Source organism: Octodon degus, unplaced genomic scaffold, assembly GCF_000260255.1.
Source record: "Octodon degus isolate 3935 unplaced genomic scaffold, OctDeg1.0 scaffold00418, whole genome shotgun sequence".
In the NCBI taxonomy this organism is placed as follows: Eukaryota; Metazoa; Chordata; class Mammalia; order Rodentia; family Octodontidae; genus Octodon; species Octodon degus.
This window is the reverse complement of record NW_004524994.1, coordinates 212,579-224,762: the sequence shown is the minus strand read 5'-3', so window position 1 is coordinate 224,762 and position 12,184 is coordinate 212,579. Positions and strand designations below refer to the sequence as shown.

The 12,184-nt window shown below is 43.5% G+C and overlaps 1 protein-coding gene across 7 annotated transcripts in view; it reads left to right on the top strand.

Moving 5' to 3' along the window:
* Positions 1-12,184, top strand: part of Hnrnpul1 (heterogeneous nuclear ribonucleoprotein U like 1) — a 38,890-nt gene that overhangs the window by 18,214 nt on the left and 8,492 nt on the right. For all 7 annotated transcript variants that reach the window (XM_004648476.2, XM_023708623.1, XM_004648473.3 and 4 more), the window contains exons 8-10: positions 4,434-4,700; positions 6,191-6,313; positions 6,411-6,539. In XM_004648476.2, coding sequence (XP_004648533.1) covers positions 4,434-4,700; positions 6,191-6,313; positions 6,411-6,539 — 519 coding nt within the window. The remainder of the gene's footprint in view (positions 1-4,433; positions 4,701-6,190; positions 6,314-6,410; positions 6,540-12,184) is intronic.

Sequence of the window (12,184 nt, the reverse complement as noted above, 5' to 3'; positions counted from 1 at the left end):
CTCTTGTCCCACATTAGCATCTTCTCCTAGCCTCTTTCTTAATCTCACATTAGTTGTACTGATGTCTGTCCATGCACTGTCTTCTGCAGCAGGGGCAGGTGCAGACCAGAACAAGCTAGATAGTGCCTGACCTAAGAAAAAAGGAAGAGGAACGTAGAAAGTAAAGTGTTTTGGGTATAGATAATATTGAAGAGAATAAATTTTTAGTCAGTAAAATATGATTTACCTCTTTCCAAATGATTAGAAAAATCTTAAAGGGAGAATAACAGTTTTTCAGCTGTACTACACACAGTAGTTCTGACTGATGTAATGCTGTGACTGTTGGCTCTGGGGCTGGATTCCTTGGACCCAGTCCTTCCTCTGCCACTTAGCCCATGACAACTTCCCCTGTCTTCTACCTGAGAATCTTTGTACCTATCTCACATTTGTGTAGCATCAAGTTAACTGATAAAAAGCACATAGAATATCTCAATACAGTTAGTTAGCATTAGGAGTTACAGGGGATGTTTGTAAACCATGCCACCAGGGAAGGGCCTACAAGGAATACCTGGATGGATGACCCTTGGTTTGGTTTTCCTCCCTCAATATTTGTACATGTGTACTTTCTATTTTTTTAGTTTTGAAATAATTTTAAGTTCACAAAATAAGAATGGAGAATTCTGAGGCTTTAAACAGATTTTACCACATTGCTTTCATTTGCATGTATGTATGTATGCGTGTATAATTTGTACTTTACCCATTTAAGCATAGGTTCATACTTTTAATTTCTTAGTATTTCAGTATTTTTCTTAAAACTATTGTCTACAGTACAGTTAAATTTAACATTAAGATAATAACCTACCCCTACACCACAGCCAACATTTTTTTTTGTTCATTGAACAATACCCTCCAATTAGATTTAGTTTCTGGTCAAGATCTAGTTCAGTATTATGCATACCATTCTATTCCATGTCTTTAGATTCCTTTTATTCTGAAAGTTTCTGAGGCTTCCTGTGTATTTTATAACCTTTTAATTAAGACTTTCAATAGAAATTAACCATGTTTATACTCTACAGAATCATCTAAACCTTGCAGTTCTATTTAACAGTAGTCCTGGCCATCTTCTGTGGCTCATAGACAATACAGAAGTAGCTTAATTAGACACTTCTTTTTTTTTAAGTTTCAAGAGTTTTTTTATTCAAAAGTTCTCAAAAGGAATAAAACAGAAAAAGCTAACAGCTCACAGGTGTCTTGGCGAAGCATTTTTTTTTTTTTTTAGAATTTTTTAAATTTTATTTATTTGTGTGTGTGTGTATGTGTGTGTGTGTGTGTGTGGCCAGCTCAGCCTACCAGGGGGCAGGGCTGGCTGGCATGTGGTACTGGGGGACCGAACCGTGGTCCCTGTGCTTTGCTAAGCTTGTTCTAAATAGGTGCTTTAGACCACTGAGCCATCTCACCAGCCCCCGAAACATTTTTTTAAATAGTCAATTTATGAATATAGGGCTGGCAAGATAGCTGGGCAGCATGAGCGCCTGTCTGGCAAGCGCAAGGTCCTGAGTTTGATCCTCATATGCTGTGCTAGTCCAGGAACTGGACATGGTGGCACCTACCTATAATCTCAGCACTTGGAAGACTGAGACAGGAGGATCACTATGAGTCCAAAATGTGTAGCAAGACCCTGTATCGTTCCCCCAGAAAAATACGAATATAAAAAAAAAGAATGTGATCGTAAATACAAACTTTCTCCTCTGCCTCTCAATCTCCCCTTTCGCATATCCTCTTTAGAGATTTTTTTCCCCTGGTGCTGGGGATTGAACCCAGATTCTTCATGCATAAGCTATATCTCCCAGCCCTTTCATTTATTATTTTGAGACAAGACCTCAAATTGCCTCGACTAGTCTCCAACTTACAGTTTTTCTGACTTACAGTGAGCTGCCCAGAATACTTAGATTGTAGGTGTATGCCACTGTGCCCAGTTATCTTTGCATTGTTGTAGAAATCAGTATATGACAATCTTTCTCAAAGCTTGAGGTTCTTTGGGTGTGCAGCAGGGCAGAATCTCCCAGTTCTTTCTGCCAGGTCATCTTTTCTTCCAGTTTCAAGATTCTGTATACAATTTCCTTTGATTAGAGGAAGCCCCAAATTTATAAAAGCTCAGACTGGAAACGAGATGTTGTCATCATCTGTCAGAGGGAAACAGAGTGGGTCATTTGTCTTGGCTCTTGCACTTCTTAAAAAGGGTAAAGGTAGTTTTTTGGGATAGAGAGAAGAGGATAACTCCTTTCAGCAAACTGTAAGCAATAGAATACTTGGAGTCAAGGGGGCACAGAGGCATAAAAGATGAGGCTGTAAAAACAGGACACTGAATAATTCTGGCTTCAGAAATTTGGGACTTTAGGTTCAGACTGGTATAGAAATATTGGAGCAGGAGCTACCCATGTACCATTGCCTTTTAGACAGATGGCTCTGTGGGTGGTGAATTTGTTGGTTGAGAGTACAGTTTTAGTTTTCTGTGTGGTATGATAAGCTCCTATAATAAAGCTGGTGACCACAAGGCAGACTGACACCCACAGTGCTCATTTCCATGTCAGAGCAGAGGTGCCTAGAACCACTTGTCCTCACATGGGAAGTCTTGGACTGCACTGCAGCCTCGGCAGGATTCAGTCTGGCCAGTGTTGGCATGTCTCTTCTGGTGGTCTAGACTTGCGTACATATAATGCAATGAGGAGGTGCAGCTCAGTTATTGAGCACCTACCTAGCACGAATGGGGCCCTGGGTACCTAAAGGAAGGGGTTGTGGTTGCATGGACATGAATTTTCTGATACAGTGCTAGACCAAGAGTGCTAAGGAGAGTAATGAGAAAGCTCCTCAAGAGAAGGTGTTTCCACTACTCCTTAAAGGGCAAGTCACAAGGTGGTATCCCTGTTGAGAGAAAAAATACTATACATGAACTTTTATGTCAGAAATTAGGCGTTTGTTCATTTAATTGTGATTGACAAAATCTTCCTATTGTGTCCCAGTGGCTTAAAACTTGGCAGTCTTTCTGCCTCAGCCTCGCCTCAGCCTCCCAGGCTCTGGATTGCAGACGTATGTCACTAGGTCCAGCTTGAACCTTGTACTTTGCTTTGGTCTACTGTCTCATCCCATTTTGAGACTACTTAAACCTTTTACTCTGCAACTAAGTTGATCTTCTAAAACAGTGTAGAGCAGGCCATTCCCCTATTCAAAACAAGTCAGAAGCCTGCTCTGCCATCAGCATCAAGTCCAAATTTCTGAGATGATTTGGAGAGCAACTTACACAATGAGGTGGGACCATGACTCTTCGGCACCCCCCGCCCCCCCAGGCCTGACATCCAGGTCAGTTCCTGGCAGCTTGTAGTGGTAGTACACACTTCTGGTGAGCACATTCTGTGTTAAGTATACTAATCAGCGTAATCCTAAGAATAGCTCTATATATAATATAAATATTATCTCCCTTTTTTGAAAAGAAAATAAGATAAAGTAATTCACCCAAGGTCCCACAAAATTAGTAAATGGCAAAACAAAGCACTGTCTTCTGAAACAGGACCCATTGAACTTTAGTGCCTTGATAGTTGAATGAATATATGTGGCCTCGCATGGCTTACAGCTGAACCTCAAATTATATTTGCATCTTTTATGTTTTAGTCTGTCTGACCCTAGCTTCTCTGGTACACACGTAGTAGTACTTGTACACAGATTACTCTCCTTGCTTTTATTGTTCAGGACTAAGTTCCTTAGAGAAACTTGTACCTGGCAGGTCTTCTTAACTTTGATAAACAGTATTGTTGTCTAGCTCCACACTGGTCCTTGAGTTCCATGAGGCCCAGATCACTGCAGACGTGTACTGGGAAGCATAGAAACTCATGAAATGTGTGATGAGCAGGTGTAGAGCTGGAGTCAGCTTTAAAAAGGCCCTGTTGTGGCTTTCCTTCATCTCTTCATATTGTCTCTTCAACCTTCATCTCAAGTTGACATGAAATTTTTTTTTTTTTTTTTTTGGTACCAGTGATCAAACTCAGGACCTTGCACTTGCCAGGCAAGCACTTATTCCACTGAGCTGTCTCCCCAGCCAGCATGAAATTCTTGAAACTCCTTAAAATTATTTATATATCACCTCTAACAACTTCCATAGGGAGGAATTTGAGCTGGACATTTTCTGAGCTCTTCCCTTTTACTTCCCAGCTTACTTGGATGTATGTTTTTGTCTTTGTTTTTGCAGAACCGGGGATTGAACTCAGGCCATTGCGCTTGCCCGGGAAGTGCTTATTCCACTGAGCCATCTCCCCGGCCCCGCTTGGATGTTGAGGGAGGAGTATACTCACTTCTAGAAAGCTAGCTGTATTTCCACTTCCTGCATCCACCCTTTAGGCTTGTGGCCCCTAGTATTTTAAGCTAAGAATTGGCAATTACTGTCCTTTGACTTTTTTTTGTAGGACTTCGAATGTGGAAATGATGTGGAACTTTCCTTTACCAAGAACGGGAAGTGGATGGGCATTGCCTTCCGAATCCAGAAGGAAGCCTTGGGGGGTCAGGCCCTCTACCCTCATGTTCTGGTGAAGAATTGTGCTGTAGAGTTCAACTTCGGACAGAGAGCAGAACCCTACTGTTCTGTCCTGCCAGGGTTTACTTTCATCCAGCACCTTCCCCTTAGTGAGCGGATCCGAGGCACCATTGGACCAAAGAGCAAAGCAGAGTGTGAGGTAAGAGGGGTAGATGTCTGAATTAGTAGCAGCTTCTCCAGTGTTGCCTTGCTGCCAAAGTCACCTCCCCTCTCCTAAGGACATTTTGCTGTTCTCAGGAGACTAGGTGTGGTGAAATAAAAACTCACAGCATGGGTAATCTTGGGAGTCAAGTGACTTGATCTCAGTTCCTCAGGGCTGGGTCATTTAAAAGGTTGCTATGTGGGTGAAGTGAAGGATGTGGGTGTGGCTTAGGCTGTAAAGAGAGGAGCAAATAGAGTCTGCCTAAGTCTTAGAAAGGTTTCAGTAGGAAGCACATGCACTGCCCTTGAGTGAGGCCGGAGTGTGGAGAAAGGAGGCTTTCCTCACAGCGGACAGGGACACCAGGCGCTTCATGATAAGTGTACGCTGCCACCCAATGTTCTTGGAGAGATTGAGCAATTGTCCTCCTACGCAGGGCTAGCTAAAAATAAAAAGACAAAATGGCCTTTGGCTGTAGTAGCTACATTGGTAATTTTTGTTTAGTGGTTTATATTTTATTCTAGAAAACTAAATACAGAGAAAATTTAAATTTCCCATAATTCTACTATCTGCAGATTTTACTTCGAGAATTTTGGTGTTGGTCCTGTTCTTTTCCATGAGTGCTTCATGTATATAATGTATGCTCATGTTTATAAGGTCTTAACATAAAGCAGCTGATAACCTGCCCTTTTCACTGAATATTAGTTTGTGTGGTTTTTCACACTACATAAGAACCTCTTTGAGGTTTTGTTTTGTTTTGTTTTTTGAATTGGTGTCTGTGTTGTCCAGGATGACCTTGAACTCCTAAGCTCTGGTGATCCTCCTACCTGAGGATCCGAGTAGCTGGAACTGCAGGCAGGTGCCACCACAGTTAACTAGCTTTAAACATAATTTTAAAGGCCTCACAAACCGGGCATGTTGGGGCCGGGGAGATGGCTCGGTGGAATAAGCGCTTCCCTGGCAAGTGCAAGGGCCTGAGTTCAATCCCCAGTTCCGCCTAAAAAAAAAACAAAACACAAACTGGGCATGTAGTTGACAGCTAGTGTTTGCCAAATTCTTAATGATTAGATGTAATTTATAACCTACGTATACACTTGGGTTAGCATTTCAGAGGGGCCGTGGAGATGGTTCAGTAGAATAAGCGCTTGCCTAGCCAAGGGCCTGAATTCAATCCCTGGTTCCGCCAAAATGAATAAACAAATAGCGTTTCAAAGAATAGAAAGGTTATATTACTTTTCTTACCTCTGTGAACCCATCTCACTTCATGCCTCTCCCTGTGTTTTTCCCTGTCAGAGGCTATTTAAACCTTGAACAAAAATGTAATTGCTAATAGCATGTAATTTAGTACTGTGCTGTATTAAGAGCTTCATGTTTTTGAATCCCAGAAGCAACTGTGAGTCACTGCTGTGGCCACCAGCTAGCCAGAGTGATACCATGTCACCAATGCTACCGTTATTTCACAGCACCCCTTTCCTCTCCTGTTATTGTAGATTCTGATGATGGTGGGCCTGCCTGCTGCTGGCAAGACTACATGGGCCATTAAACATGCAGCTTCCAATCCTTCCAAGAAGTACAACATACTGGGTACCAATGCTATCATGGATAAGATGCGGGTAAGGATGGTCCTTGGACTCTCCCTACCTGCTTTCGACCTGCTAAGTGCTGCCTTTTATCTAGGATCACTCACTCCTCTTCACCATCTGCCCACAGGTGATGGGCCTGCGCCGGCAGCGGAACTATGCTGGCCGCTGGGATGTCCTGATCCAGCAGGCCACCCAGTGCCTCAACCGCCTCATCCAGATTGCTGCCCGCAAGAAACGCAACTACATCCTAGATCAGGTACTGATGGGTGACCATTATTGTCCTCAGGAGAGGAGAAGTGACCTATTGGATACCTAGACTCTGATCCTTTTCTCTTTTACACATAATGCTCATCAACTGTAGTGCTGGTTGGAAAGATGCCGTTAGACGGACTGGGGAGATAGCTCAGTGGCATAAGCTCATACATGGCAAACACTTAAGTCCTGAGTTCGAGTCCCAGTACCTAAAAGAAAAATGAAAAAGAAAGATACAGTTAGAGATCATCATGTAGCCCATTGCACCTAGTGTATAATAGGCTTTAGTCCACAATCCAGGCCTGTTACTTCATTGTCAGGTGAATGCTATTTTGCAAAATAGAAAAGGCATAGAAAAGAAAGAAAAGGCATAGAACTCTAAATCTTGCCAACTAAGGCTTGAGACTTAGCTCAAGCCTAGCAGTGCCCTTCAGAGCATCTGACTTTATCCTCTGAATGTCAGTCCCTTTCTCTGTAAAATGGGGATCATAATGACCTTACACATGTACATACAACCTGGCACACAGCAGCTGGTGATTATTGTTATTCAATAGAATTGGTATCATCCGCTTCTCTCAGCAAGGTTTTGTTAACGGGAGATACATATCTAAGTACATTATTTCTGTTTAATTAAGCTTGGGGTTCTTAAAGTCGGATTCTAGGAACCTTTGAAATCAAATATAGAATGTCCTGTGCATATATGGTTATCTTTTTTTTTTTTTTTTTAAATCTAGGCAGTTTTCAGTTAGGATGTATATGTAGACCATGGTTTTTAGTATTCTCAAAAGAATGAGTTGCCCAAAATGGTTAAGGATCCCTACTTCAGAGTATTGAGACTACTTGTTTGTCACTTTTCCATACCATAGTTGACATCAGTCTTTTTTTTTATTTTTTTATGTGTGTGTGTGTGTGTGTGTGTGTGTGTGTGGCCAGCTCAGCCACCAGGGGGCGGGGCGGGCTGGCATGTGGTGCTGGGGGATTGAACCACGGTGGTCCCTGTGCTTTGCTAAGCTTGTTCTAAGTAGGTGCTTTAGACCACTGAGCCATCTCACCAGCCCCTGACATCAGTCTTGAAGGCTGCCTCAAATAGTAAAGGGTGTTTCCTTGGTTTCTGCATTTGTGGGTATATGAGGCTTTCAGTTTGTGCTTTCTTACCAACCTGAATGCCAGGTGTGGTGGCATATGCGTATAATCCCAGCACTTGGGAGGCTAAGGCAGGAGGATCACCTCAAATTTGAAGCTAACCTGAAGTACATAGTGAGACCTGAAAAGATCTGAGTAAGCAAGTACATAAACCGAATAATACCGTACCTTACAGTTTTACTAAAGTCCTTTCCCTACCTGTAGCGCTGGGTATTTGGTTATCTCAGTTCAGAGTGGTCCTAATAAGAGCAGAGCTGGTGACTAATGGTGGTGATTGGCTTGTTGGAAAGGAATTTCCTGGCACCACATTTTAATTCTGCACAGAAAAGCTGAGCAGTAGAGGACAGTCCATAAACTACCCATGGCTTTCCTCCATCTCAACCCCACCAGTAATGTTTATTTTAAACTCTTATCCTCATTTTGCCTCCATTTTCTATGTTGGGATATTGAGGAATTTTTCTGACTTAACCCCAGTTGGACTCAGAGGCTCAGAGGCTTTTGTTGCCACTCAACCTCCTAAAAGTATTGGTACCTGGTACCTTTATTAGATTCTCCAGTAGAATTTCATGCCCTTTTCTTGGCTTACTGGTTAAATCAGCTGTATACCCATTTCAAATACATGCCCCAGGAGGGTTATAGTTAGAGGTACATCCCTGTGCAGGAGGCCTATGAGCTCTCAGCTCTGCACAGCTCAGTGAGGCACAAGAGAGCTCAGCACTGTGAAAGCCCACTGTTAGCCTTCTTAGCTGATGCTGACTTGTTCAGGGACTCATCTAGAGCCACACCAAGTGGTCCTCAGAGCTGCTAGCCTCCTGGTAATGAGACATGCCAATGAGGCAGTGTGGTCCAGACCAAAAGTAAGGCAGAGAATCAAGGTGAGGAGGAACATTTTCTGGTTGACTAGATTCTCTTAACTTGAGGATGGAATTGAGGCCTGAATGTCTTAAGTTACTCAGGCCTAGAAGAAAGTCTAAAAGCAGTGATTTGACCTTTTTGGGCCTAAAAAGTAAGTTCCAGAAAACTCTAGATATGAGACAGAGAGGATTAGGAAAGGGTTTGTATAGGACATTCTAATCAAGGCCCGTGGCCACATCCTGGCACTTCCCACCCTACCAGCTTTGTCATTGAGGAATAAGTTTGTGCACGACCATCTCCTGAGCTAGGTTGAACATTGAGAGGGTAGATAGTACTACAGCAAAATCCCAATAATTTCTGAAGTTCTTTTTGTTTGTTGGTTGGTTTGGTTTGGTTTGGTTTTTTCTTTTTTTTTTTTTTTTTTTCACAGAACCGGGAATTGAACTCAGGCCCTTGCGCTTGCCAGGGAAGCACTTATTCCACTGAGCCATCTCCCTAGCCCCCAAATGATCTCCCTGGCCCCCTGAAGTTCTGCCCAAGCCCAGCTTTTCCTAAGTGGTCAGGCCTTCTGTTAAATGGGTGGACCTTTCAGTACTCACTTCCTGAGGGAGGAAGCCTCATCCCTGCACAAATCAAGCAGGACTATGTGGCCAGGATTCTACTTTTGTCTGGTCCCCTAGGATGTGTCTCACTTAGCACAGAGGGGACCAGAAGGGAGATGCCTCATAAGTCAGGCTGTCATTGTACTGGAAGAACACAATTCCATGACCCGATGGCCAAACCCAATATTGATTGGGGCTTTGGTGGGAACTGACAAAAGCTCTCAAGAGCTGGTTTGTCTGGGCCACAGAGAGAAACATGATAAAAGAAAAGAGTTGGAGTTTTGCTGCTTTGTTTGTTTGTTTGTTTGTTTGTTTGTTGTTGTTGTACTGAAGATCAAACTCAGGACATTGTGCTTGCCAGGCAGGTGTTTATGCCACTGAGCTATCTCCCAGGCCCTGAAGCTTTGTTTTGAGGGTAATCTCAAGCCAAAGTTGTTTTTATCAGGGAGGGATATGACCAAGTTTGCTTGACTTTTAAAAGGCTGCAGGGGGCCGGGGATATAGCTCAGTGGCACTTAGTTCAATTCCTGGTACCAAAAAAATGCAATCTCAGCCAAAAAAAAAATACCAGTGGCATAAAAGGCTTCAGAGAACGATACAGAAGACAAATTGAGAATCACGGTGCCTCAAGTGTCTGTTACAGGAAAGAATCCCCCAAAAGGAGAACATTTCTGGACTCTGTAGGCTAACACAGACATTGAATTGCAGGAGAGACTAGGACTTGGTTCCCTGTGAGATGACAAAGTAGCCCACCTGGAGGTTTCAGAGAGTCCCTTCAGGGCTACATTGCCCAGACCACCCTGAGATAGGAGTTGTGGATCAAAAGTGCCTTCAGTAGACCTGCTGAGGCATTGATCAGAAGTAGGACTAGATGTGATGGCTTTGCCAACCAGGTCTCACCATCAGAACAAGTGGTTCTAGTCCTACTTGTTTGACTGTTAGCAGGGCCTCAAATCCGGGGCTGAAATAAAGGCCCAAAGTGAACTGCCTCTTACTGGCAGGAATTGGAGAAAAGGAAGTTTCTTTGCTTTTCCTCTCTCATCCCCGGAGACTCAAGCCTGTCTGTTCCTGACATTGTCCAGTTCTCTTTCTACACATGTGGTTCCTTCCCTTAGGGTTCAGTTGGTTGAAGGCAAAGTAAATTTCTTCTTCACCAGCCTTAAATGTGTTCCTTTGGGATCCTGCCAGGTTTCCCTTGCTGCCAGCCTGGCCCTGTTGAGCTGATACAAGTGAGAATAGACCAGGCAACATTACCTTTCAGAGAGCTCAGGATAACAGCAGAAGCCATAGTCTGTGCCTACTATATCCTCCACACTTGATATTGTCATGGCCAAAACTAATCGTGCAGCTTCTTTGTGAAACCTAATTCCTATCCTGCCCACATCTCTGGAGTTGGAGTGGTCAGGAGCCAGGAAACAGATAGCTCAGACTGCTCTTAGACTCAGCATCTTCAAGCAGGGTAGGACCAGGAAAAGCAGGAGCTGGGCAGAGAACCCACAAGACTGGAAAAGCTGACCTCGCTGTTTATCCTGTCTCCTAGCAGCAGCCACCAGCCATCCCCAGTGACCACAGCAGTGTTGGGCTGGCCTGGGGCCCTGACCTCACTGTGTTTGCTGTGGTAACAGCAACCAGCAGACTCCCTTTCCTCCAGGAAAACCAAGCATTTCCATTTCTGCTGGAGAGGTTTAGATACTGTCCTTCCTTTCTCCACGCCAGAGTAAGCAGGGAAGGGGCATTCTGTTCTTATCATGAAAGTCTTCTTAGCTCATCTCAGCATCAGAGAAGCTGGTCTTTAGAGTGGAGCCCAGTACAAAAGTCAGCTACTAATGAGTCTAGTCTGCTCTATCCCTATTCCTCCCATCCCATGAAGTTGCAAGGGAGTAGCCCTAGGCCTCTTGGCAATGTTCCTTCTATTTTCTGTTCCCTCATTTGTGGCATTGGAAAGGCTGGCCTGCCACTGATGAACCTCCCAATGTGTTTCTCCATGACCCCAAGGTACAGAAAGGTTAGAACAGTGGACATCAACAATAGCATGGGTTATCAGCAAAGTGACTTGAGGCCTCATTCATCCTGGCAATTACTTTATTCTGGCTTTTGTGTCCAGAAAAAACAACTTAGCTGGAGGAAGCCAAATTCTGTCTTTGTAGGACTCCATGCTATCTCTGCTTTGTTTTAAGAATAGATTCAAGGAAAAGAAGTGGGAAACAGATTTTTACCATGTAAACCTATGCCTTTTAAAACTATTTGTGGTTCAAAGCCTAGTAATAGCTAGTGTGTGCCCACCACTCACTCCCTACCCATTTCCCTGGCCTGCTTGTCAGAATCACGGGAAATGTTGGTGTAGAGAACCACTGCACCCACAGCCCAGATTGCCAGTAGGTCTGTGCTTCCATCCTTGCACCTCAGCTTTTCCTCAGACTTAATATTCCCTGTTACATTCACTGGGAGCCAATCCTAGGATAATGTCAGTCTGTTGACCTTACTTGATTCAGATGCATGCAGACATTGACTTCTTTCCCTGCCACATGCCATAGTCTCACGTATGCAAGTCCTCCTCAGAGACAGCAGAGTAATTTGATCCTTGTCTTTCAACAAAGAAATCCAAGGAGCAAGACTAACGGCAACACATCTACAGACTTACAAAACAGTAAGGGACACAGCAGAGATTTCAGCCCAGGTTTCTTCCACAAAGCTTGTGTTCTTTACATCCTACCTCACTGTGCCTGCCTTTTTCATTTGGAAAATTGCTGCAGTATAACCTTTCCTTTAGTCTGGGTTGCTTCAAGTCAGCATCACACTGTAACTATTCACAGCATCTCAGTCTAGTGATGACCATGTGTCATTGCTGGCTTATATTTGTTCAGTGCTGACTGCAAGTCAGATCCAGGCTAAATCAAAGGCTTTTACTCACATGAACTCATTTAGTCTTCACTGTAACTATCAGACATTCATACTGTTTTTTCAGGGCTTGATACCCAGTAAATACCTAGTAAGTTGATTTTACAGAAAAGCCATCTCAGGCTGTAAATGGAAGTCATGAGCCCAGGGC